At 41.6% G+C, this 27933-nt stretch overlaps 1 protein-coding gene across 2 annotated transcripts; it reads right to left on the bottom strand.

Annotated features, from left to right (window-relative positions):
- Positions 1 to 17: 17 nt before the first annotated feature.
- Positions 18 to 27559, bottom strand: LOC100264024 (E3 ubiquitin-protein ligase UPL3). 2 transcript variants are annotated; one of them, XR_785260.3, is made up of 18 exons: positions 26084 to 27559; positions 25710 to 25820; positions 25459 to 25575; positions 25180 to 25350; positions 24940 to 25101; positions 24363 to 24611; positions 24162 to 24283; positions 22637 to 24062; positions 11073 to 11168; positions 8927 to 10492; positions 8543 to 8767; positions 8315 to 8419; positions 7930 to 8010; positions 7758 to 7826; positions 7536 to 7664; positions 719 to 844; positions 415 to 638; positions 18 to 220 (listed from the first exon to the last, which is right to left on the bottom strand). XR_785260.3 is itself a non-coding variant. In XM_002278372.5 (17 exons), exons 1-17 carry the CDS (start codon positions 26951 to 26953, stop codon positions 573 to 575), a joined length of 5691 nt encoding a protein of 1896 aa, XP_002278408.1. In that variant the 5' UTR covers positions 26954 to 27559; the 3' UTR covers positions 18 to 572. The 2 variants fall into 2 exon arrangements, 1 of the variants encoding a protein (XP_002278408.1); XM_002278372.5 differs by having other exon boundaries at positions 18 to 638.
- Positions 27560 to 27933: the final 374 nt, after the last annotated feature.

The following is a 27933-nucleotide window of genomic DNA, read 5'->3' as shown; positions in this document are numbered from 1 at the left end:
AAAAGAGGGGGCGAAAATGAAAGCCAAAAACAATGTCTGAATGGATTTATTTTTCCCTTTATATCATTCATGTTTGGGGCATACATGTATACTCCTACCAGCCAATAAGAAGAATCAAGATTTTCCTATTTTTATTTACAAAGCATTTAGCAGCCGAATAGAGATCCGCAAATTTCCCCACCCTTCAAAGCTCTCTCTAATCATGTTTGCTGTCACTGACCTGAACAAGACCTCACACATTCAAGGACATTTGCAAAAAACTAATCAAAAGGAGGATGGATGGATGGATGAATCTGCAAAAAGGGTTGGAACTTTACAGGATAATTTTTATGACCAAGACAATGGGGTCCATACCATCAATCCCTGGACAAAATTCAATCAGACAGCATCATCCATGAGAAAATTGAAACTAACCTTGAAGGGTTTTTCCAAAAAGAAGCCATATTATTTGAGCAGCAGAAGAGGATGGCTACTACCTCCCAATGTCAAAAATTAGCCTGAAGAGAATTGACCCTGACATTGTGGTGATGTGATGTGATATACACAGGTCAATTGGTTAGTTTTGGAGAGACTCATGACAAATCAAAAGACCCCTGTCCCTCGCTGATCGCATACAGAAGTTTCTTGTACATGATTTCCTGGTTAAAGGAAGGCGATGGTTAATGACAACAAATCCATGAGTTCCTGGACATCTTCACAATTCACAAAAATACCATACCTTGGTAGAGTACGGAGGAAGCTTGAGGTAATTAGCACATGTCATGACACTGGGCAAGTCATCATCCGCTGATTCCGATGGGCCAGAACTACCATTGGCTGCTGTGCTGACTGTGCTCGAAGAATGCTGCACCATGATATGCAAGTATAAATTCTATGAATATGAATAGTCAAAAGTTCATGTTGATCCTTAATGATAATTCATATTTGTTAAATAGTCAAAAATTCAAAAAAAAAATGAAAGAAAAGCCCGAGCAAATTTAGTTTTAACATGAATAACATTGCAGTATATTACAACTATCATCTCCCTTGCTATCTACTAAGAGAACAGGGGCAATAAATAGGTAAGGGTACTCTTGGAAATTTTTAGAGTAATAATGGGGGTAGTTACACATCCATTATAATTAATAAATGAGGAACATTACATATTATCTTCCTTGCTATCAAAAGGTATCTCTTCTTATATAACAAAATTAGAACCAACCCTTTTGAGGGGGAAATGTTTGGCAAATCCGGGATGGTGAAATGCAAATACGCCATATTAAAATGGTAAAACTACACTCTATAGAACACAAAACATGCTCTCACAAAATATAAGGTGAGATTCACCACCAAGAAACACATTTGGTTGGTGGGATAGGATACTCATAACATATTCGAGAAGTGGCGTGAAGCTCTAAATGGGAGAAATTGGAGCTGCCAAGGGTGGAAGAAGTTGGTTTGTGGTGGAGTCTAAGTCGTTCGAGATTTCAGTTGAGGATGTGGGAGGGAAGCTGAAAGGATATATTTGGGAGAGAAGCAGAGGTATCTCCTCATGGATTAGATTTGGGGAGGTTAGTTTACATTGCTTACTGGACGTAGTTGAAGCTTGTTGTAGAGAGATCGATAACAGAAGTTGGGTTCTTGGTTGGGAGGAGGGGGGTAGGAAGTATAGGCTGGAACATTGTTCAAATGAGGCAGGAAGGTTCATTCTATGCTCTGTCTGTGATCTCAAGACAAAAAAATTCAGCATTATCTTTCCATAAGGGAAGGGGCTGTCTAGCGGTTGGAATACTCTGGCCAAGAAGTTGAGAGGCCTTGGAGTGGTCCCTTCTGGAGGCTTAAAGGAAACCAGAGTTCCAAAGGTTCCATTGAGGGAGAAGGGGGGTCCAAAGGTTCTTTGGAGGGAGAAAGGGGTGGAGACATATTCCTACGCAGATGTTGTAGAGTCGAAACCGGGAAGAATGGGTCATTCAATTTGGTTAGAGTTAGGGGAAAGAGAAGTGCGAGGAAGGTTAAAGCAGATGAAACAGTGTCTGGTGGGTTGGTGCACTGGTGGGGTAATAATACAGCTCCATTACCTGAGTTGGATTTCATAAGGAGATGGATGCATCAACATTGGCTTTTAAAGGGGAAATTTAGTAGTGTTGTGCTAGGCAGAGGACTCTTGCTGTTTGAATTTGAGTCGCCAAGTGAGGCTGAGCGAGTTCTAGCGAGAGGCAAAAGGAGTATCAAGAACAACTTTCTTATTTTGGATAGATGGAACCTAGAGGTGGGGTGTCTCTGCAAGGATTCCTTTGCTAAAGAGGCATGGGTGAGGGTGGTGGGTCTCCCGCTTCACATGTGCAGTCGAGAGGAGTTTAAAAGAATCGGTGATGGGTGTGGAGGCTTTATTGCAGTGGATGAAGACACAACTTCTTTGACTGAGTTGCAATGAGCTAAGATCTTGGTGGAGCTTGCAGAAAGGGATTTGCGCCTAACACTGCTCAGATTGTCATGGGGTTGGGGTGCTATTCCTTTCATTTGTGGTGGGAAACACCACCTTGTTTCATGCAGGTGGTGCCAACAGGAAGAAATTGCGGGGAGGGTGAATCAGGGATAGGAGAAGAAGAGGGGTGAAATCCATGCTGATTGCTATGGGAGTCAAAGGGAGAAGGCGGAGCAGTTGAACCTGCAGCTTGGGGTACAAGATGTGTCGTCCTATGGAGGCAACTCAACTGCTCTTCCTGCTGTGGTTTCTGACGTAGAGGTTGAAGAGAGGATTAAAGTAGGTAAGCCTCCTTGCAGAGTCCCAAGAGAGCGGGGTTGAGAAGTCATTTTTAAATAGATTGGGTGGACATGGTTTAGGGTCGGGTGGTTTCAGAAGTGGGCCGACTGGTTTGGGCCTTGGGGAGGCCCAGGGACAAGAAAAGGAGCCTCAGGTGGTTTTGGGTCGAGAGGATGATGTCTTAAGGCATATCACTTTAAACGCCTTAAAAGGGTGTTTAGTGGGCAGTGAAGAGGAAAATGTTTTGGGCTTTGGGCCTGAAGTTGTTGATGCAGCGGGAGGAGGGTATTCAAAAGGGCCAAAGTCTTCAGTCCCAAAATCTAGGGCACTAGAGGAGTCTTCGATTGGCAAGGCTAGAGAGGAAAGAGGAGACGAGGATCCTCTCGAAGGGATGTCAAGAGCCACTTTGTCGCTAGAGGCCCTTGAGGTGGTGGAAAGAGTGACATTTACTAATGAAGCTCGGTTTGCAGAGGCATCCAGGTACGTCAACTCTCCTTCGTTCTTCGTGAGGGGTCGGGATCTCTCTTCTTCTACTCCTTCTAGGTTCGGTCGGACTGTAGTGAAAGGGGGGTCTCTAGGCAGGTTGGCCTCCGTCAATGGTAGGGAGGAGCATAACCCGCTAAGTATTATTTTGGCTAATGGCAGAACATGGGAGATGGCCTCTGAAGGGGAGAAGTCTCTGGCTGAGGAGGGAGTAGGGGTGAGGATGAGGGGTTGCTTCAGGATTTAGAGGGAAAAGGTTGTCGATAGGATGACAATTGTTTGGCGAGGTTCAACAAGTTTATGGGATTTTCAACGGAAGACTTTGAAGGTGAAATTTTGAATTTGCTTCTAAGGTCCAAGAGAAGAAGAGAGTAGAGTAATAAGAGAGAAACAACAAGGACTACTAAGTTTGATCAAGAACTGAAAAAATTAGAGTGGTCCATTAATTATAATGGTGCAAGCAAGGGGAACAATTTGATCAGAGGAAGTGGGGCCAGACTCTCGACCCTTAGATGAAGATAAAATTTTTATCTTGGAATGTTAGAAGGGCTAATGACAAAAATAAAAGGAAGATAATCAAGGCCCTAACAAGTCTCAAAAAGTGGATTTGGTGTGTTTTCCAGAGACTACAATTCAAGATATTTTAACAATCTTGGAATTAGTAGGTATGGAGGTGGGTCTCTTCTCAATTTCGCGTCGCTTTAAAAATTGCGAGGATGGCTTCTTGTGGACCTTTATGGGGGTCTACGGACCTACCTTGAAAAGATACAGAGAATTTTTTTGGGAGGAGTTAGGGGCTATTCGAGGGTTGTGGACTGACCCATGGTGTATTGGAAGGGATTTTAAAGAGATCATATTTCTTAGTGAGCATAGTAGAGAAGGAAGAATGTCTGCTTACATGAGAAGGTTTTCGGAGGTGATTGATGAGTTGGCTTTGAGAGACCTTCCCCTACGAGGGGGCCCTTTACTTGGAGTGGAGGGTTGAATGGTCAATCCATGTCAAAACTAGATCGGTTTCTGGTATCGGAGGATTGGGAGACTCATTTTAGCAGGGTGACGCAGTGTACTCTCCCAAGGCCAGTGTCTGACCATTTTCCAATTTTGTTAGATGGGAGTGGGGTGAGGAGGAGACCAATTCCTTTTCGTTTTGAAAATATGTGAATGAAGGAGAAGGGGTTTAAGGAGATGCTAAAAGGCTGGTGGCAAGGTTTCAATTTCAACGGGACCTATAGCTTTATCCTGACAGAAAAATTAAAGGCTTTAAAAACCAATTTGAAGATTTGGAACAAGGATGTGTTTGGGAAAGTGGGGGTGAACAAGAGGCTAGCTTTGGACAAAGTGGGGGTGATCAAGAGCGGCTAAGAGCTTTATCCGGGCTGGAGTTAGAGGCTAGAAAGGAGGCTAGGGAGGATTTCAAGAAGCAGGCGCTAATGGAGGAAATTTCCTGGAGACAAAAATCAAGAGAAACGTGGTTGAAGAAAGGTGATAAGAACATGGGATTCTTCCATAGGATGGCAAATTCTAATAGGAGGAATTGTTTGGCAAAGATCAAAATTAATGGTCTCTAGTTGACAGAAGAGCAAGAGATTCAAAGGGGTGTGATTAGGGCCTACCAGAATCTACTATCAAATCCTGGTGGTTGGCGCCCTAGTTTGAATGGTTTAGATTTTGATAGAATTGGGGTTGAGGAGGCAGCCACTTTGGAGGAGGTGTTCTTTGTGGAGAGGTTTACTCTGCCCTTTCAAAGCTGAATGGGGACAAGGCGCCAAATCCGAATGGGTTCCCCCTTGCTTTCTAGCAGTTCTATTGAGAATTCATTAAAGATGAGATAATGGGTTTCTTCAAAGAATTTCATGAGGGGAAGATTTGTCAGAAGCCTAAACACCACGTTCCTGGTTTTAGTTCCAAAAAAAGGTGGGGCAGACGATCTAAGAGACTATAGACCCCTCAGTTTGGTGAGAGGATTGTACAAGTTGCTAGCAAAGGTCTTAGCTAATAGGCTAAAGAAGATCGTGGGAAAGGTGGTGTCCTCATCCTAAAACGCCTTTGTTGAAGGAAGACAAATTCTTGATGTTGCGCTAATCGCTAATAAGGCCATAGATTCTTTGCTGAAGAGGAATGAAAATGAAGTGTTGTGTAAGTTGAATATAGAGAAGGCATACGATCATATTAATTGGAATTTTCTATTGCTAGTGATGCAAAAAATGGGTTTTGGGGAGAAATGGGCCGGTTGGATTAGTTGGTGTATATTTACTGCAACATATTCAATTTTGATTAATGGCTTGCCAACGGGTTTTTTTCACAACACTAGGGGGCAGAGGCAAGGAGACCCTCTATCTCCCTACTTATTTGTGATCGGGATGGAGGCCTTAAGTTGTCTCATAGATAGACCAACAAGGGGGGGATTCTTAACAGGCTCTAGGATAAGGGGAAGGGGTGGTGACAGGTTTCAAATTACCCACTTATTGTTCGCTAATGATACATTGGTTTTCTGTGATACTTCCCAGGAGCAAATGGCTTTTTTGAGTTGATTGTTAATGTGGTTTGAAGCCATATCAGGGCTGAGAATCAATTTGGATAAGAGTGAAATTTTGTCGATGGGAAGAGTAGAGAATGTAGAGATGTTGGCCCTAGAACTTGGCTACAAAGTGGGAGCTCTTCCTTCCACTTATTTGGGGTTGCCGTTGGGTGCTCTACACAAATCGATGGTGGTTTGGAATGGAATGGAGGAGAGGATTTGGAAGAGGCTAGCCTTGTGGAAGAGGCATTTCATTTCTAGAGGGAGAATTATTCTCATTCAGAGCACTTTGGTTAGCATGCCAATCTATCTCATGTTTGATGCGTATGCCAAGAGTTGTTAAATTGAGACTAGAGCAAATCCAAAGGGACTTTCTTTGGGGTGGGGGAGCTTTGGAGAAGAGGTCCCATCTTGTAAAGTGGGCAAAATTGTTTGTTCAGATAAAAAGAAGGGTGGCTTGGGAGTTAGAAGTCTTTCTATTCTCAATAGGGCCCTTTTGTGCAAATGGAGTTGGCGCTTTGCAGTTGAAAAGGAGTCCTTGTGGAAGCTTGTTATTGGTAGGAAGTTTGGTGAGGAAGGAGGAGGTTGGAGTACCCGTGAAGTAAGGGAGGGCTATGGGGTGGGGTTTTGGAAGGAAATTAGAAAGGAAGGCTTCTTGATGCTTAAAAATAATGCTTTTTCTATGGGGGATGGTAGAAGAGTGAGATTTTGAAAGGACAAATGGTGCGGGAACGATACCCTTTGTGATTCTTTTCCTTCTTTGTATCCCTTAGCGGATTCAAAAGATGCGTGGGTAGTGGATTGTTGGGATTCCTTGGGGAAAAGGAGGGGTGGAATCCCCGTTTCTCTAGATCTTTCAATAATTGGGAGGTGGAAGTGGTGGAGAGGTTCCTTTTGACTCTACAAGGAAAAAGACTATTTTTTGGTTTGGAGAATAGGGTGGTGTGGAACGAGACAAAGAACGGGAATTTTTTTGTTAAATCCCTTTATAGTACTCTTGAACCTAGATGTGCAGTCCCGTTTCCGTGGAACATCATATGGAGCCTTTGTGTTCTTACTAAGGTGGGTTTCTTTGCTTGGGAAGCTGTGGGGGAAGGTCCTAACCCTAGATCAACTCAAAAGGAAAGGGTGGAACATAGCTAATAGATGTTTCCTTTGTTGTGCTGAAGAGCAGACGATTAATCACATTCTCATCCATTGCTTTGAGGAGAGGGTTTTGTGGGAGCTTGTTTTTGCTATGTTTGGTGTTAAGTGGGTCCTTCCGCTTTCGACTAGAGACATTCTTCTAGGTTGACATGGTTCCTTTGTGGGCAAGAAGCGTAGAAAGGCTTGGATGGCAGCTCCTCTTTGTTTATTTTGGATGGTTTGGAAGGAAAGAAACAAAATAGCTTTTGTTAATGAGGATATTTCGATTCAAAGAATGAAAAATTCATTTGTTTGTAATCTTTGGTCTTGCTCTAAGTCTTTTTTCTAAGTCTTGTTTAGATGTAGGACCTTTACCTTTAATCAACTTTTTTGATTGGTTGGGTTCTAGATGGAGGCTGGTGAGTTTTTGCTTCTTTTTGTTCTTGTCTTTTGGCGAGCTTTGGGTTGCCTCTTAAGCACCCTTTTTTCTTAATATATATTTTCTCTGTATTTATCTATTCAAAAAAAAAAAAAATCACCACCAAGAAACCTTCAGATGCACCTAAAGGATCCTCATCTTCATGATGTTAGATAGTTTACTGATCTATAGAAGTAAATAAATCCACCATATGCTATTTTGAATGAAATTGAACTCTAGGACAATACCTTTCTGACAATAGTCAGCTTTGGATTCAGCACTGCCAGACCACCAGGCGGCAGTCTAGGTGCGCCAGTGACGAACTGGCAGAAGGCCCGCTGCTGCTCTGGGTTGAATTCTCCCATAATCTCAAGTAACTGAAAAGGTCAGAAACAAGACATCATATGAATGAAATAAAGCAAAATAAAACCCCCTTGCATCAACTTTGTAAATCCAGAGAAGAAGCATACATTAATGATTGCAGGGCTCTTGGCGGTGTATCCATGATCGAACTTTATGTGATCAACAAGTGTCTCAGCCTGCATAGATGAAAATCATATTTTAACTACTATAATTCACAATACAGATTTCAAGCATGGCTTGTGTGAGGAAAGCTACACAATATAGAAAAGAGCAGATTACCTCCCACAACTCTCTTCTGCCACATAGCAAATAATCCAATTCATCCGGAGAGAATATTTGTAGAGATGTGATGTCAAAAACCTGATTGCAACAGAGGATGAGAATAAGTTCTATCACTCAAATATATAGACCACCACCACAAACTTCATCCAGAACCAGCAAACCTCGTCAGAATTATTTGGTTAAAATGTATTAAAATTAGAAACTTAATTTTTGGAACTCAAGAGATGGACTTCACAAAAAACGGAAAAATCAAATAAGGACCAGCAGCGACATGTTTCATGGCAATGGCACCTCTTCAAATCTCAATAAGTAATCCAGTTAACCAGGTGTAGCAGAAAGAAGTCCCACATGAAATCCACAAATAACAAAGGAAGCTGCTAACCTGATTGAAACCTGATCTAAATGCTTCCATTTGCCGCATAATTCCAGTTTTAACGGTTGCATCAACGACCAAAGATATATATTCCTCCAAGTTATTAATATCCACCTGAAAAATTAAACAAATGAGGAGATCTTTCAGGAACATCTTTGCAAACAACACAAATATGCCAAAGGGGAAAAAAAATCCATCAAAATTTTGAAGAGGCATTCAAGAGGGTATGCAAATTACATTTTCTTCTCCTGGTTTCAAAATGTAGTCTGGATAACCAGGAAGAGTGAAATCCAGACAGAGATCTTCTATTGGCGCCCCACGGAAACATAAATTAGCAATCGCATCCTGATTATCACCACCCGTCGATTCTAGATACTGTTTCCGACTAACAAGGACTTGTAGTTCTTGCAAGATCTTCCCAAAATCGGCATCAAAAGAAAGAATATCATGCAAATCAAGCTCCTACAAGAAAATGAGATAGCTGAATGTCACAAACCAAAAGCACGCACGCGCACACACATAACTACAACAGCAGCAAAATGACAGCAACAAAACAGCAATTTTCAAAAATTTTGTTAATACTACGAAAGAAGTAAATTTAAGACAACACAATTAACATACTTGACCAAGCACAAGCTTGTAAAGTGCTGTCGATAATGGCAGGTCCAAGAGCCGCCCATCTTGAAGGGCTTTGGCAATCACACGCCCAACCAAGCGAAAATGTTCAATAACCTTAGAGAATTGGCTACCATCAGAAGCATCAGCATTTGGAGGCCAGGGCCGAGGGAACAACCCAAGGGGAGCTTGGACAATATCGCTGGCAGCAGGACTCAACCTAGAGATATTATCTGTTTTTCCATTTTTCAGTTCATCTCCATCAATTTCCATTGATTGTTTATCTGGTGAAAAATTTGACCTCCACATGCCAAGCCCAACCTTCTGTAGGTCATGACTTAGAAGGGTATAGAACTCCAATGTAGGACCTAATCCAGTGCCAACTTCACCAAAATATTCTACTTCAAGAACAGCCTTTTGGCTAGAATACATCTCCATGACTTTTGCAGCAGAGTCTAAAATGCGGTTTCTTGAGACACGAACTTTTTGGCGCTGCAATCTCCCAATTCTTTCATTTGTTGATCCATGACCATCTGCACCTTGTTGCTGCTGGAGCCGATATAAAGCACGTGACAATCCAAAAGCAGTTGAGTAGAAATACTGTCGCCGGGTCTCAAAAGGAAACAAGAATGGACATGCTTTTGTCACCTGGTAACACCACGATGGAAGACTACCACTACACAGTGCAAGAGCATCCTGGATTTGGCGGGCCAACTTCGGAGTTAGCTTGCTATTGATAAATTCCTCATATGGAACCCTGGCACCAGTTGCACTAAGCTCATCTAGACAAGAAATCTTCCCTTCAGAGAAATCATCAGATACTGCCTGGACTCTTAAGCGAGGCGCAAGTTGGTTCAAACCCTCCAGTACCCGCAACAATGCCATTATATTGTAAGTAGGATTAGATTTTTCCAAATCACAAGGAAGTTCACCCTGCAAGATGCTATCTAGGAGCGACATTCGATGAAGTGACATGTCAGTATTAGAACTAGAACCAGACCCAGCTCTGGTAGATCTTGACTGGGTAGCAGAACTTGATCCTCCTACCAAAGCTCTGTCAGCTTGAGCGTCTGCCCTTTGGTATGTGATAGTATAAATATCACTCCATAACCTGCTACCATCACTAGATATAAAATCACTGCCATTGTATCTTTCATCATCGTCCTCATCTAGCACAAGTTGGCGTTGGATGGCCTGATAAATTGTTAAGTGCCTATTAAGCTGCTTCCCGCCTGCAGAAAATATTAATCTAGGAGGATCACTAGAACCAAATAGAGGGCGTCCATGCCGATCTCTGCCTCCCCTGATACCTCTACCATTTGCAGATGCAAGTCCTGCCATTGCAGCAGCAGCAAATGACATTGCCCCCCTTGAACCAAAAGAGTTCCCACTCCTAAACTCAGTGGAGTCCAAACCCTTAACTGCAGCAGCTCTGCTACTAGAACCGGAAGCTGCATTGGTCTGACTATCACTTGTTGCAGGAGCATTATTACTATCTTCAGCTGAGTCACCCAATTTCACATCATGCACTTTGTCTGGCATGCAAACAGGTAGAGAATCATCTCTTAGCACCTGGAAAAATAACATGGTAGAAGTCTATTAGGAACTTATTATCAGAACAACTCAACAATAAGAAGCGTTGAAGTTTAATTGTTAGACAACTACTTTTTCATTTGTTTTCACTTGGTGTATTATCGTTATCCACCAAAAAGAAATTGCCCAAAAACTCAACATCGTTCTCGCTAGATATATAGGATGAAAGGGCTTGCAAAATCTAAATATTATTCTGTCCAGACACATGGGATGACAATGCAAGTCCATGCAAAAGACCAGCACCCCACACAACCACTCCAACATACCACAAATGGAGAAGAAGAAAAAGAGGACGCGGGGAACCAACAACAAACCCAGAGGATAAAAAAAAAAAAAAAGAATCTTCTGCCTTCAAAATATGCTAACAAGAAAATAGGTACTTTAATCAAGATAGCAAGGAACTGAAGAAACATCACAAATACCCGTTAACATTAGGGTTTCATGTTCTGCATTATCAGCAGAACAATTTTGAAACTGTGATGGATGGTTGGAGTAAATTAAATAGCCTCTGCATGCAAAAGGTAATGCTAGGAGACACTAAAAATATTTCATAACATACATCATCATGGTCATCATCTTCGTCATCTGAGATATCATCATCTTCAATAACTAATGCATCATCAATCTCAACAGGAGATATATCCAACTCTTCATCCTACATAGCAAAAACCCCCAAAAAGGTTAATAAAGCATGAATGACAGCATCATTGTTCAAAAGAAAGGTGTAAAACTTCAAAAAGGAACATAGACAATGGCAATGACTAACTGATAATGCAACAAGACAATGACTAACTAAACCACAAAGCCTCAAAACATTCCAAACAACATTAACAGGAACAAGCAAATGTCAAGAAATATGAAACATGTATAAAAAAACTTCAGGAAGCCAAAGCACAAGTCTACTAGCAAATAGCTAGTGGCATGAGGTAATTAAATATAGGCAATAAAGCTCCAAAATATAACAATAAATTTAAAATGTTGAATAATTTATCAGCCTTCAATCCCACCAAAGCCCTGAACTTTACACAGCTCCTCCATGTAAACCAATTACCAAATACATGTAATTAGCAAAACAAAATCTACAAAAAACTAGGCAATGAAATGCAGCTACAGATGGTGTATCACATGTCCACATTAAGAATAGCCCTAATAACATAACTTTTCTCAAAATCGTTCTCCACTTATTTAGTTGTCATTAAGAAAAATGTACACTCGTGGGTTTTATTTCAAATCCAATTCCTTTCACGTAATATTTTCTATAAACTGATGCTTTCTTTACATAAATTTGTTTTTCTGTTATATCTGTTTCAAAATTCATACCTTTTGTTGTTTCAAAATGGTGTTTTCCTTTTATCTTTGTAGGTAAAGAAGTGCCTTTCAAGAAAAGTTACCTATGTTATCAGATTTCACTTCATAAACTACGAGCAGCTATCAATATTTTTTTAATAGATTCAATAATCCTGTGTATTGCTATTGTCCTAAATAAACTAATATTCATAGTTTTAAAAGGTGTGCCCAGGCACATGGCAGCATGACGAGGGACTACCTATGGCCTTGCCTAAGGTCAGGCATAACCTAGTCAAAGAGTTGCAGCTTGGGGGTGAAAGGTGTGCACCTTGAGATAGGTGCAAGGCTCCCTGAAGGCACGCCTGTGTGCTACTTCCCCCCTCCTGGCCATAAAGGAGTCATATTGACTAGTTTTTTTATAAAAAAAAAAATTAAATAAAAAAAAAAGGGGGGAATACGACATCTAGGACTGACATGATTTTTTTTTAAAAGGCAGCATTAAAACATCATCATTGGGGTGAAATTAAAAAAAAATAAAAATAAAAGCACCAAAGTTAGGGAAGAGTAGGAATAAGAATAGCTGAGAGAGAAGAAGAAGAAGAAGAAAAGAGAGAGAGAAAAGGGTGTCACATACTTGGTGGCTGCGGGCAGTTCTCAGAGAGGGCTCATTTTTCTCTTCTCTTCCAATGCACAGTGGCCTCACGACCCTATTCAAAATCTTATGTCCCTAAAAATTACTTCAAAATTTTTTAAATTTGAGATAGTAAAAAAAATTTAATGCCTTGATTTTTTTTTAAAATCATTCCATTTTCAATGTAAGCCTCTAAGAGTCCCTATACTTTATGTAGAAGTTACTACCATTTTCTGTTTTTAAAAATAGAAAACAAGAAGTGCATCCAAATAGACACTTATTATTTAACGATAACTTTATAATTATAAAATGAAGATCTAATTGAAACTACTTATTTTTCTTTTTTTCTTTTTTTTTATAGGTAAAACTACTTATTTATCTTTTTCTTTTTTATTTAACAAGATACTATGAATTATTTTTATTTTTTTACTATCCATTTATTATGATAATTGTATAATGAAAGTTTAAATTGTGAAACTATTTATTTATCTACATGTTTTTTTAAATTTTTATATTGAATTATGTAATATTTCTATTTTATTTTATTAATTTATCCTTTATTTATCTATTTCAGTTTACTTATTAGTCATTAACTTATTTATTTATCAATCAATTATTGTGAATATATATTCCTCTACAACATTAACATAAAATTATATATGCAACCTCAGGTAAGATGGAGACAATTGGCAACCACCTTTAAAAATTTATCAAAGGCACAAAAGAATGCGCTCCAAGGCCCAAACTGTAATTTGGCATTCTCTGGATGATAATGGGCTTAGGTGGTGTTTGTTTTTTTACTTAATTCTAAATAGAACTTTAATGCTTAATAATGTTAAATATTATGTTGTTTGTTTTTATAGTATTTTATTTCTATTAAGTATTAAAAAGTAAAAAAAATCAATATGTTATTTTTTCTATTTAGAAAAAACTACATATTTTGGCTTTTTCTATTTAGTAAAAAGTTTATAATAAATCATGAAAAAGTAGAAAAACAAATAACCTAAATTCTAAAACTAAATTGCATTCAGCAAAAAGTCAAAAAAACAAACACCACCTTAGTTGGAATCTTATATAATTCAATATGGGTTCAACCTAGAAAGTACTTTCCAGAAATCAAATTATGGTCTCAATGGTCATAAGTCTTTTTAGTCATTAATATTGTCATTTTCCTAGTCTTTTATGTGGTCTAGTAGTCAATCCAAGTTTTTGTTATTTTCAAGATGCATTACTACTATGCAACTAGGTCCAAGGAGTTCTAAGCCCCTAGAAAAGTTCTATATAGTAGTTGATTAGTCTTTTGAAAGAATCAATGAATGAATTATGAAATTTTCAGCAGCTACTATTTTCTTTGTGTGATAAAAAGAGCACTTGGGTGTGAAGCCTAAAGGTTTCTAAGAGTGATTCCTAGGGCTTTTCAACTATACCACTACTCTCCTTGCATCAGGGTCCACCTCACTTCCTGTCCTGCATCAGGGTGCATCACACTTCATTGAAGGTTGTGCCTTGGGCTTTGGCTCACTTTGCACTTAAAGTGCACCTCATGCCATTTAAAACTGCTAATATCATTAAGCAACCACTTAATTCACATACAGAACATAGAGAGCACTAGTCTAACTTCTTTCATGGAGGCAGTATCCAATGCCTAGTGACAAAAAAGTACTAGGCCACTTGCTTAGCCATAAGGAGACTATAGCCTTCTTGATCTTCTCAAACAACTTTAAGTTAACTAGGCTACATCAGCATCATAAGGATACCATAGTCTTGATGGGTGTCTCCTCGAGAGGTTCTTTGTATGTGCATGTGGTTTTTGTTTAGTTATAGCTAGATGCTCGCCGGTAAAAATGCCGGTATCTTCCCCTGGTGGTAAGTGCTGGTTTGGCATTGATCTGAAGACCTTCGAGATTAGCATAGAAGACCACAAAGGAAAAGTGCGTGGAAAGATCTGTGAAAGAGGCCCCAAGTTCTCTTCATGGATCAGATTTGGAGGAAAAGGCTTATCTCTATTGCTAGAAGGGGTTGAATCAGTTTGTGGGCTAAAGGAAAGAACCCCTTTCAGAAAGTTTTGGTCAGAAGGTGATAGAGTTTACAGTTTGGAACTCAGAGGCAATAGAGCAGGAAGATTTTTGTTCTGCGTGGTAAGAGATGCGGAGAACAAAAGATTTTCCTTGGCTTTCCCTGAAGGAAGGGGGCTTGTTGGAGGCTGGAAAATGCTGGCTAGTAAACTGAGAAGTGTGGGAGTCGCCCCCCTCCAATGGAGAGGTGTTTTGCTGGAGAAACAATCACCTTCCCAAGTCTCACCCAGCAGTAGCGTAGGCAGAGGCTCATACCCTCTTCGGGATTGCCCCGAGCCTCGAGATGCCGTCTGGCTAGAAATTGAGAAAGAAACTTTGGATAGGAATGAGGAGTTGCTGGGCAGGTGTCTTGTGGGCTCTTGGGAGGGGGACGCTGATCGTCTTCCTGACCCCGTTTCTTTCGGGTCATGGGCGAAGAACTCATGGTTCTTGGAAGGAAACCTCTGGCTTTCAAACGTGAGAGAAAATCTCATGCTCCTGGAGTTTGAATTTGAGGACAAAGCAGAAAGGGTGTTTAGCTCAGGGGCAAGACGTTTCAGAGGAAGAAGCTTCCGCCTAGAAAAATGGAAGCCATCTGTGGGATGTCTTGAGGGAGTTAATGAGGAGGCGCGCCATGTGTGGGTTAGAATTTTAGGACTCCCTCTCCATCTCTGGGGAAGAAGCCTCTTCAAGCAGTTCGGAGACTCCTGTGGGAGGTACGTAGCTGTGGATGAAAACACAGCTGAGCGTCGGAACCTCAAGTGGGCCAGAGTCCTAGTCGAAACCAGTGGATGGCAACACCCAAGCTCGCTGCAGGTAGTTGCTGGCGCCTCCTGTTATGCTCTGCAACTATGGTGGGAAGAAGAGCCCTGCTTTTCCTCTGTGATCCCCACCTGCAGGTCTAGTGTTTGGAAGATTGGGGATGAAGTGGTGGCCCCTTCACGCGCTATGGGGAGCGTGGACCCCCAGCCCCCTTCCTCTGTCATCCTGCAACCTGAAAAGCTGCCTTCGCCGACCCTAGGGACTAGTGCACCTACTACAGACATGACGGGTGAAGCTGCTCCCTCGTCTCCTGCCCGCGCCATGGAGAAGGGCCAATTTCCTCTTTCCCAAGCCCGCGTTGAGGAATCAGGCCAACTTCTGGATGTCTTGGCCCATTCGAGCCTAACCTGTGGAAGGCCCTTTGGGCCTGGGCTAGGGAAGGCCCAAGTCTCTATGGGTTCTTCCCTTAAACCCCTTGACCCAGCCCCTTCCAAAGCTTTAGGGCAAGAAAGCCCTAGCTGCTCGCTGCGTCGGGGTGGAGCCCCCTCTGCGACACCTTCCTTCTCAAGGACTCCCCAGAAGGTTGCGTCGCCCCTTTTGGATGCGCCGACGGCATCCCTTCCCGTCGAAGCTAGCAAATCCCACCAGATGGAAGCGTCATCCCCTGTGGAATCGCCGATGCATGCTATTGAGCTTTCCCTCCCCATCAAAGCTCGCAATTCAACCCAGTTGGAAGCGTCGCACCTTGTGGAAGTGCCGACATCTGTAAAGGAGCTTCCCCCCCCGTCGAAGCTCGTAATAAAAAAGGTATGCCTTCTCTTCCCCCGATCTCCTTGAGAGGGGACTCATCCTCTTCTTCTTCTCATTTCTGGGACACGGGGCTTGAGAAGGGAAAGGAATCTGGCTCTAGTCCTTTTTTTCCAATGGCAAGGGACGTAGAAGTGACACCGAACCCCCTGTCCATCATGCTTAGAGATGGGTCGACAGTGATTTTGCCTACAGCCCCGACCTCTGATCTGGGAAACAACATGGCTAAGCAGAGAGACTCGTCGGATTACCCCCCGGGTGAAGAAGGATGGTCAGAAGAGGAGCTCTCCAAATTATTACATTTTAGTCAAGTCTTGGGAATGCCTGTTGAAGGGCATAAAGTCGAAATTCTGGAGCTGCTTTCGAAATTGAAGCTGAGGACTGGAAGTAACTCTCTCCGTAAGAGAAGGAAAAAGAAAAAATCATGTTCCACCCGATTTGAACGAGAGTTAAAAAGATTGGAATGCTCTGTTAGTTATAAGGGGACATCAGGGATATCCAAAAGATCTGGTCAGAGCTCCTGGGACTTGATTCCAGTTGATTAATGAGAATTAAAATTCTTTGCTGGAACGTTCGAGGGCTTAATGATTGTGATAAAAGAAAACTGATCAAGGGAGTGGTGAGGAATCAGAAGGCTGATTTGGTTTGTCTCTTGGAGACAAAGGTGAAAGATGTTTCTACGCAATTGGTGAATAGTGTGGGAATAGGAAGATTTCTTAATTGGGCTTCAGTGGACGCAAGGGGCACGGCAGGAGGGCTCCTTCTCATATGGGATAACAGAGTCTTGGAGAATTTGGAGGTAGAAAGTGGGGGGTACTCCATCTCTGCTCGTTTTAGAAACTGCAGTGACGGATTCTCTTGGATCTTCTCTGGAGTGTACGGGCCAGTGATAGGTAGCGAAAAGGAAGACTTTTGGGAAGAGCTTGGAGCCATCCGTGGCCTCTGGGAAGACCCTTGGTGCATAGGAGGGGATTTTAATGCTGTTAGATATCCAGATGAAAGAAGAAATGCCCCGAGACTCACAGCCGATATGAGGAGATTTTCAGAGGTGATCGGGGAGCTGGGGCTGAAGGATATACCACTGGCTAGAGGTCCTTTCACTTGGATAGGGGGCTTGAACTCTCAAGCTACCTCTAGATTGGACCGTTTTTTAATCTCTGACCAATGGGAGGACCACTTCTCAGCCATCTCACAATCTGCTCTCCCTCGCCTGGTCTCTGACCACAACCCCATTATTCTAGAAGCTGGGGGTTTCTCTTTAGGCAAAAGCCCCTTCCGCTTTGAAAATATGTGGCTGAAAATTGATGGGTTCAAGGACCTAGTAAAAAGCTGGTGGAATGGATATTCGGTTGAAGGCTACAGCAGCCACTGCATCGCTGAAAAGCTCAAAGCTCTTAAGAAGGACCTGAAAAAATGGAACAAGGAGGTGGTAGGCAACGTCTCTTTCAACAGAGCAGAGGCCCTCTCCCGCTTGCAGCAGTGGGAGGCCAAGGAGAACGAAAACGCTCTTACTCCTGAAGATATAGAGGCTAAAAATCTGGACCTTGAGGAATATAAGAAATGGGCCCTTCTAGAAGAAACTTCTTGGAGACAGAAGTCAAGAGAAATCTAGTTAAGAGAGGGTGATAAAAATACCAAGTATTTCCACAAAATGGCCAATGCTAGGGCAAGGAGGAATTTCCTATCCAAAATTAAAGTAAATGGGGTGAATCTCTCATCCTTGGCAGAGATAAAAGAAGGTGTTTGCAATGCCTACCAAACCCTTCTCTCTGATCCTGGGGATTGGAGGCCTAGTATTAATGGCCTTACCTTCAAGGTGTTGGGAGAAGGCTTGGCCAGCAGCCTAGAAGTTAGTTTTTCTGAGGAAGAAATTTTCGCAGCCCTAAGCAGTTTCTGTGGAGACAAAGCCCCAGGTCCGGACGGCTTCACATTGGCCTTCTGGTTATTCAGTTGGGACGTTGTTAAACCAGAAATTTTAGGCCTCTTTAGGGAGTTCTACCTCCATGGGACCTTCCAAAGAAGCTTAAACTCCACATTCCTCTTGCTCATTCCTAAAAAGGAGGGGACCGAAGATCTAAAAGATTTCAGACCAATCAGCCTGGTAGGGAGCGTGTACAAATTGCTTGCCAAAGTCTTAGCCAATAGACTGAAAACAGTGATGGGGGAGGTGATTTCTGATTCTCAGCATGCTTTCGTCCATGGGAGGCAGATTTTGGACGCTGTTCTTATTGCTAACGAAGCCCTTGATTCTAGATTGAAAGACAACATCCCGGGTCTCCTTCTCAAGATGGACATTGAGAAGGCCTTTGACCATGTCAATTGGAACTTTCTTATGTAGGTGATGTCTAAGATGGGATTTGGGCACAGATGGATAAATTGGATAAAATGGTGTTGCTCCACGGCCTCCTTCTCGATCCTTATCAATGGAAGCCCCTCGGGCTTCTTTCGTAGCTCTAGGGGACTGAGACAGGGCGACCCTATATCCCCCTATCTTTTCCTTTTGGCCATGGAAGCTCTTAGCCAATTGTTGTCCCGAGCAAGAAATGGAAACTTTATTTCCGGTTTCAAAGTGGGAGGAAGAGGAAGTGAGGGGCTGGTCGTGTCCCATCTCTTGTTTGCCGATGACACCTTAATTTTCTGTGACGCCGATGCAGATCAGTTGCAATACCTTAGTTGGACATTCATGTGGTTTGAGGCGATTTCAGGTTTAAAAGTCAATCTGAATAAAACAGAGGCCATACCAGTGGGGGAAGGCATTCCTATGGAGACTCTCGCGGCGGTCTTGGGTTGTAAGATAGGTAGCTTACCTACTTCCTACTTGGGTCTTCCCCTTGGAGCCCCTTACAAATCCATTAGGGTGTGGGATGCAGTGGAAGAAAGATTCAGGAAAAGGTTATCTCTCTGGAAAAGGCAATACCTCTCCAAAGGCGGCCGTCTCACCCTGCTGAAAAGCACCCTCTCAAGCCTCCCAACCTACTTTCTCTCTCTTTTTGTGATCCCCAAGAGAGTGTGCGCAAGGCTTGAAAAGATCCAAAGGGATTTCTTATGGGGCAGTGGAGCCTTAGAGAAAAAACCTCACTTGGTGAGTTGGAAGGCTGTTTGTGCCGATAAAAAGAAAGGTGGCTTGGGCATTCGTAGTCTAGCTACTTTTAACAAGGCCCTTCTGGGGAAATGGTTGTGGAGATTCGCTAATGAGAATGAGCCCCTATGGAAGCATATTATCCTTAGTAAGTATGATCTTCAAGAGGGAGGATGGTGCTCCAAAGATGCAAGAAACCGGTATGGGGTGGGGGTCTGGAAGGCCATCAGAAAAGGTTGGGAGAATTTTCGTTCTCATTCCCGCTTCATCATTGGGGACGGCACCAGAGTGAAGTTTTGGAAGGATTTGTGGTGTGGAAATCAATCTCTGGAGGAAGCTTTCCCCATCTTGTTTAACCTCTCTGTCAACAAAGAAGGATGGGTTGCTAAGGCTTGGGAGGAAGACGAAGGAGGAGGTAGCTGGGGGCTTTGTTTTAACAGACACCTTAATGATTGGGAGGTGGGAGAAGTCGAAAGCTTATTAAGTAAGCTTCATCCATTGACCATTAGAAGAGGTGTGGAGGACTTGTTCCGGTGGAAAGAGAACAAGAATGGAACCTTTTCTGTCAAGTCCTTTTATAGCTCATTCTCAAGGGATTCCAAACCCCCCTTCCCGGCTAGAACTATTTGGACGCCTTGGGTTCCAATTAGGGCTAGTTTCTTTGGTTGGGAGGCGGCTTGGAATAGGTTGCTCACCACAGACCGCCTGAAGAGAATTGGTTGGAGCATCCCCAATAGATGCTTTTTGTGTAAACATAAGGAGGAAACCACAGATCACCTTCTACTGTTTTGTGAGAAAGCCAGAATGTTATGGCTCCTAATTTTTTCCCTGTTTGGGGTGCAATGGGTGATGCACTCCACTGTGAAAAAACACCTCCTAGGTTGGCATGGTTCTTTTGTGGGCAAGAAAAGGAAGAAAGCTTGGAGAGCTGCCCCCCTCTGTTTGATGTGGACCATTTGGAGAGAAAGAAATAGGAGAGCATTCGATGATATGGAGAGGAATGATCAAGACATTAAATCCATTTTTTTGTACACTTTTGTGAATTGGGCTAGGGTGTATATAGAGGAACACACTTTGTCTTTGATAGATTTTGTTGACTGGCTAGCCACCAAGTAAGGGTCATGTTTGTTTTGTCCCTTTGTTTTTTTGCTATTATGTCTTTGGTATACTCCGTGTATGCCTTTCTCTAGCCTTTGGCTCTTAATGAAATCTATTTACCTATCAAAAAAATAAGGATACCATAGTCTTATGACCTACTCAAGGAACTTTAGTCAACTAGGCTACACCAGAATCATATGCACTTGCCAAACTTGATTAAATACCATAAAATCCTAAATCTATTCATGTATTTATATTGTCAAAAACTCATTTCACTTCTGATTACCGTCAGTCATCATAACCACAAATGAAATTTTTATCTCCTATGTTACATGGGTTCAAGTACGGGTGTCAAATGCAGGTATGTGTCTAGATGTCTTATCCTTTGCATCCTAAAATCTTATGACACAAGGATTCGGCTGAAAAGGTCCTCAACTATAGGTGTAGACACTTAGATACAACATTAACGAAAAATAAATTCACAGTAAATAACAGTAAGGGGAGTCATCTATAATACTACGTGGTTCATGGTAGTTAGATAACATATTTATATATTTTTTCTATTTTAATAAGATGCTAAGTGTTTGATAAGAAAAATCTTACTAATTTTATCATGTCTTTTATTTTAATAGAATGCCAGAAAAATCTTTAAAAATACCACATTATTAGTAACCTTTTATTAGTTTAAAAATTTTAAAATTTATGTCAATTTTGTAATTAAAAAATTCTAATGCATTATATATTGATAAAATATAATTCATATTTAATTTTTTTCTTGTGAAAACTTTGACTTCTTTTATATTAATTATTATAATTTATATCTAAACTTTTTAAGATATTAATTTTGATATTTTATGTTATCAATTGCTACATTTATCTTTAAATTTTATATGATAAAAAAAATTACATTTATCTTTAAATTTTATCTATTATAATTTTTTTTTTAAATTAAGAAATAGATAAAATACAAGAGTTAGAAATTAATTTAAAAATTCTTTATTTTTATTACAATTTATTTTTTTGATAAGCATATCTACATGGGTATTTTGGCTGAAAATAAATGTTTGTGTGTCCCGGTTTATTTCTTTCTCATAGAAATCATAATTTATTAAAGGGGATGAAAGAGTAAAAACAGAGGAAGAGGTTTCATTAAGCATGCAGAAAGCCAACAAACCAAGGTGGAATGTCCTATGCAGTTTTCTAGAGTTAATACTCAACACTTGGCACAATATTGCCTTCATCTTGAAATCCAATAATGGCTTCCTCTAATAAGAGAGGCTCCAATAGCCTCCTACCCCTTTGTTTGCATATTTAATTACATTCAACTTCAAGTTGTCTAAGCCTATCAAAAAAGAAATTACATTCAATTTGTCTCTCCTAATTGTGAACCAAACCCTTTTTAAGGATTCTTTCCTTAGGGAAGACAAATAAAGGTCCTACTCAGTCCTCCAACTTTGTTTCCCTTACCTGAACTTCTACATATGGAGCCCAAAGTTGATGGCACCATCATGACCCCTAGATATTCTATCAATTCTAGATTTTCAGGGTTTCAAGGGAGCAAACCTCAAACCTAAGCTTCATCACCTTTTGCAACAAAGAGCTATAATACCCGAAGCCTTGGCTGAGCAGGAGACCCTAGCCAAGATTTTACTATCTATAAGAATAACACAATGCCTAGAGTCAAAGGCTGAGCAAAAGACTCTAGCCAAGATTCTCCCTTCTCCAAGGATTAAATAAAGGGCTTGTTGACAACTCAAAGTAAATGCTAAGTTAGAAACCACACAGTGGATGCTCTCTATCAAAGAAAGCAAAGGATTCAGCCAATTGTGTTGTTACACAGAGATATACAACTGTTTTCCAGCCAATGGAAATGATCTCAGACCTTGTTCTCCAACCTATTGTCCCAAAGAGATTTTGAACTTCTTCTTTGGGGCACATTTGCAATGTCAACCCTCTTATGAGCCATAGTTCAGAGCAGGCTTTGAATTTAGGAGCTTTGAAAAACCAAATGAGTCTAATGAAGGTCTCCACTTCTGGGAACCAAACTTCAGCAAATGGATGAGAAGGATCTTTAGTCTAAAGTCCACACTCTAAAATCCAAAGACTAGAAGAGACACAAGCAAACTCAAAACCTAGAAGAAGGGCTAAACAGTGGAGAGGCAGATAATTCAACTGTCACAAAACAATTTAGTAGCATATGCAACCCAAACCACACAATCTGGTATAAAGTTAAGGTACATTTTGATCTCCACATTCTGTTGCTGATAAAATTAAATTGGGGACTAAAAGCATGTTAATGAGAACCAGAAAATGTCAAGGACAAACCTCGCCAAGTTAGAACATTTATTTTGAATTATTGACAGTAATAGAGGCATTTTATTAGTCCAGAGTAATATACAGCATACCTCAGAACTAGAATCTCCCACAGGTTTCAGCTGTGCATCTTTATCTAGAGATGCCCTTCTACGAGCTGCATTTCTTGTTTGAGGTCCTCTTGCATCCTCCTGGGCAGGTTTGAGAACTGCTTTACCCTTGCCCTTTGATGAGCTTGGGGTTTTCTCCAGTGGAGGTTCTTTTCTAGCTGTGTCAGCTATATTCACAGATGTTCTGGATCTAGTGGAATGACGACGAGCAGTGGAAGCAGGAGTAGAAGTAGATGGCGATGAAGCACCAGCCCCAGTTGGCGTGGTCCCAGACTCTGAATTTCCTGCAGATGCTGAGGGCTTCTGCCCAGTGTCACCACGTTGAACTCGGGGCCAAAGAAAGTCCTCAACAGCTGCTAAACTAGCTAATGGGTCAATCAGTACAACATTGGAAGAATAATCGCGGAGAGATTTTTCCCCTTGGGCTCGACAAAGCCGCAGCTTGAATGGTTGAGACAATGCACTTAGTCCAGAAGAGAGACGTGCATTTCCGCTAGAAGATCTAGATGAATGGCTAAGCACCACTGGAAAACGTTCCAAGGAGGATAAAGCATTTTGAAGTTTCTGAACTAAGACAGTCATAGGAGCAGCATTCCTTCCATCAATATTGGATGGAAGGGCAATTGCAACAAAAGACTTAAATCTTTTAAGTGCTTGGGTCCGAAACTTGGACAGATTAGCCTCTGAAATTCTCTCCTTAGAGAAGTGTCCACAAGAAAAATAGTTCAGCAAAGCAGCAACAACTCCACTACCAATAAACTCAAAGGTGGATACACCATCCCCTTTGCTTAGTTCAGCTAACATCTCGGATAACACTGCAGTCAAATTCTCCTCTTTATTAGTAGATGTGTCAATAAGGCGATGCCCAGAAGCTTTAGACTTTCCCTTTGCTTTGGTCTTGTGATCATCAATTCCAGAACTCAACCTCATGCAAAGATTCTTTAAATGTAGAAGATCATCCGTAACTCCAGCTTCAGCACAGCCAGGATCTGAAGGGAAGTACTTGTCTTTGAAAGCTTTTGCACATGCACTTACTGTGGTGCGAAGATTAGAATTAGAAGTGGGAATTTCTACCGAACTTGGAGGTGAACCAATAGTTACAGAAACAGAAGTTTTGGGTTCTTCCAAGGAATTTGCATCTGGATTTGGGTTACCACCACGTTTTCGATAACGCCTAGACCGTGATGTTCCAGTTATAGAATCATTATCCTTCTCATTGGAAGATGGTTGAACAGAAACTGCATTTTGAGACCCAGCCAAAATTAATGTATCTATAGCATGAACAACACCTTCCCTCACAAACATCTTGGAAAACGTCCCAGGAAGTTTTTCCATCAGGATCTCAGCTATTTGGAGGGCAGGAACCAACACTTGAGGATCTTTCCATGCTAAAACACCAGCTAAGAAACTAGAATCAAGTAATAACAATGCATAAGCATTTCCAGCATTCTAGTAACTACCTTTGAAATAAAAAATATATGTATATATATATTTGAAATGCAAGTACCTTGATATGTTTGTCACACTAATCAAAGACTGGATCATATCTGCGGTGCTGAAGTACATTAATTTTCCAATAACTGACAAACATTTATGGCGAACAGGGCCATTCACACTGGATCCATAGATCTGGTTGACAAGAAAAAATACCAATAACTAAAGAAACTATGAACTGTATGCTGCTAACCAAGTGAACTAGAAAACTTACCTGTATTAGAACAGGAAGAAGGTCCATTCCAAATTGCTGCAGAAGCTCGGGCTGATCATTTAATAGTTTCTCACGAGCAGAAACCTCAGGCACATTTCCATTGACATCTTCCTGTTTCCCAGAACTGCTAGATGGAGCCTTCTTCACAAGAGTCCCTTTAACAAGAAGATTGGAGCTAGCTGGAAGAGAAATGATTCCTTCTGGAAGTGGAGGCAGCAGCTCATTTGCAAGGTTAACGATCTCAAAAATCTGAGGGGAATTAAAACCAAAATTCACACACAACAAAGAAGTGTTTTCAGGTTCAATGCCATCATCTAAATCTGCTATCCATCAACATTTAAGACATAAAATAACCGAAAACTATAAAAACCTGATTAAAAACATTTTAAAGGAAATTTTATCCAAAAAATAATAAAGACAAGAAGTATCAATAAAAAGAATTGGGTGTGATAGCAAAAGACTTGCAACGTGGTTGACTGAAATGGACCGACTAGAATTTTAAACAGCACAATTTATCCTCCATTTTTTATTCAATCATTTAGAAGCAGCAGTACATGCAAGAAGAGTGCGCAAGTACCTGCTCAGGCGGTCGACTTATAGCAGGTGAAACAGATATGCTTGCAACAAGGCCAGAACCTGATAATATATCTTTAAGAATGCCACTGATACCTAGGAGAAGCAGAGTTTTGGCTCCCAAAGGAGACCCACTTGCACATGTAGAAAGAAGTCGGATTAACCCCTGCATGCCTTACAAGTCACATTTGGAGCCCGAAGAAAACCTTTGATGTGGAATTTTGAAAATAAAAGTTGTATCTACCGTGTACGTCGGCGTGCTAAGGGATGCCTGCCCACCCCCAGAATTACTGGTGGAAATGAGAGAGGCAGCTTGGTCAACTAGTCCATGATTGCATAGTTCATCCAATTTATCCGGAGATGAAGCAAATGCTTCAGCAATTCGAGTCAAGCAAACAGAAGCATGTTCTAACACCTAGAAACCAAAAATCAACAAAGAAGAAAGAAAAGACACATGAGGAAGAAACAAAAACTATAACAGGATCATAAGTTCCGTAGTAGAACTACAAAATGACAAACTTACCTTAGCATCATGATACTGCAGAAGGTTCGTCAACAGAGGGACAGCTTCCATCACAAAGTCAGCTGCATCTGAAGGGAGTTTCTTGCACATATTTGCAGCTGTAGACAAGGCCACTCGCTGAAACAAATAGTAAAAGGAGATAAATTACTTGATGACCCCACAAAATATAAAACAGTATTCTTCCCTCAGCGTGCATAATCAACAAAAAGGTTAAAAAGAATATACACACACAAATTTTAATGGCGATTTACCTGGACCCCCGTGGAGAAGAAATCCAGATATGAAAGCACTGCCATGAGTGCTCCAGCTCGCAAGCAGGCAGTTGGGTGTTCCTGAGATATCTTCTTAAGAGCTTGCAAAGACTGTTTCCATCACAAAAACCATAAATACTATAAGCAGGCAGGCAATGGGAAATTTTCTGTAACATTGACATCATTATGGCAATAAAATTTGGCAAAGGAAGCAAAATCAAACATCAAACACAAAAAAAAAAAAAAAAGAAATCTTAAAGTAATTCACCAAATGCAGCATTCCAAGTACAAGGAGAATAGCAATATTGGAACTGTCCATCAATATTTGATTTACAATTGTTTTGTATTTGTTTCATGCTGAAAGATATATTCACCTGTTCAGCCAAGTCCATATACTCAATTGTGAGTAACCTAGCACAGAAGCATGAAACTGCACCATAATGCACTACTGCTGCACATGAAGAAGGCAGCACATCACATAAATGGGTCAATGCCCGGGCCGCAAGAAGCATAATATCGGGATTGCTCTCATGATTGAGCAAACCCACGAGCACCGGCACGAAGGAATCCACTGAAAATGTACTGAGTGACTCCTCAGTACCAATGGAAAGCATCTCACAAAGCTGTGTCAAGGCCTCCACCTGCCTTCCCTCTTCACCATCCGCCCTCAACCCCGACAAAATCTTCTTCAACCGGCCGCTCTGGTGAGAGGAAGACGCGGAGCCCATCGCAGAAGACGGCAGCAGATCATCCAACCCAGCCCCTAGTTTACGAAGCAGCCCTTGGAGGGCACTGCTAGCAGAGGTGAAATTCTGATGCAAAATTCCTGCACCGCCTTCGCTGTCATTGTCATCGTCATCGCCACCTCCCCCACCATCTATATTCAAGCCTAATGCCCTCTCCGCCGCTTCTCTGTCCCTATCCCTGTCCCTGTCCCTGTCCCTAACCCTAACTTCATGCTCCTTCTCCTTTCCTTTATCGGAATTATCTTTATCACCGCCCTGATTGCGACCACGGCGGCCACGGGCAGCAGAACCGGAGGATTCATTGGTTGAGTCCATGGGGGTAGACGAAGCCAATGAGTCTTGAGACCTAGACACGCGAGAGCGAGTCGAGATCGATGAAATTGGGATCGTCGAAGAAGAAGAAGAGGAGATACGAGGTCGCTTGCTCGACCGGGTGGTGGGTCCAGAAGAAGGGGCTGCTGAGGACGCCTCCGCCCGCTTGCGGCTCCGAGTTTCCATACAAAAGCCCCCACCCCTCAAATCGGACGGTTGCTCGCCACCGGGAAAGCGGCGATCAGACGGCACCCGATCCACGATTCCCCACCATCTTCAAAACCCCACCAACAAAAACAATCCCCAAGATTCAATCTTTCCCTCCCCACCTCAACCACACCAAAACCCCAGATCACAAACCCTAGATTCCTCCCAACCCAGACACCAATCAGCTCCCACAACACCAAAACCCCCCAAATCACAAACCCTAGGCTCTCCCACCCAAACTCCCCCCGATTCAAACAAACAACTAGGTAATTCTTAAGCTAATTAATCAAAGGTTCCGATTCACAAACAAAGGTAAGTCCCCAAGAAAGAGAAAAGAGAAACAAAACAATACAGAGAATTAGAGACGAATAGAAACCCTAGCCATCGCTCTTCAATAAAGAACAAGAGAGACTATTTTCCAATTTTTCATTCACACACCCACATGCATAAACCCATATATATATATAGCTATAAAACATACATGAGTTTTGTAGACATATATATAATATATGAAATTGTGAATGAAGATCAAAGGTGGGTTTGATTTGCATGGATGGCGGTGAATCCTTCTCCCACAAAAGGCGTCTTTATCGGGTAATGGTTTCGATGGGGTTGTGCCAAGTAGACCCTAATGGGTCTCCTATGTGTAGCTTTTTCATTGGTCTTCTCCCTTTTGTACATTTTTCCTCTTTTACTTTTTTTTTTTGCCTTTTGCTGCTTTCACACGCTACTTTCACAACTCCCTCCTCCACCTCCTCCCCTCCACCTCTACCGTGGGTGGCAGAGTTGGAGTGATAATGGAGAGTCATGGAGAGCCGTTGGCTCATTGGATTTTTCTAGGTAGGGGTGACCTTTAGTCTCTACTCTGCTTTGCTTGGCCACCATGACAAAAATCAAACTTATATCATTATTTTAGATAAATTATAAAAATCACTTTTATATATATGTTTTTAAAACTT

Source organism: Vitis vinifera, chromosome 3 (assembly GCF_030704535.1).
Source record: "Vitis vinifera cultivar Pinot Noir 40024 chromosome 3, ASM3070453v1".
Classification (NCBI taxonomy): Eukaryota; Viridiplantae; Streptophyta; class Magnoliopsida; order Vitales; family Vitaceae; genus Vitis; species Vitis vinifera.
Note: the sequence above shows the minus strand (reverse complement) of the source record. Positions and strands in the feature narration are given on the sequence as shown.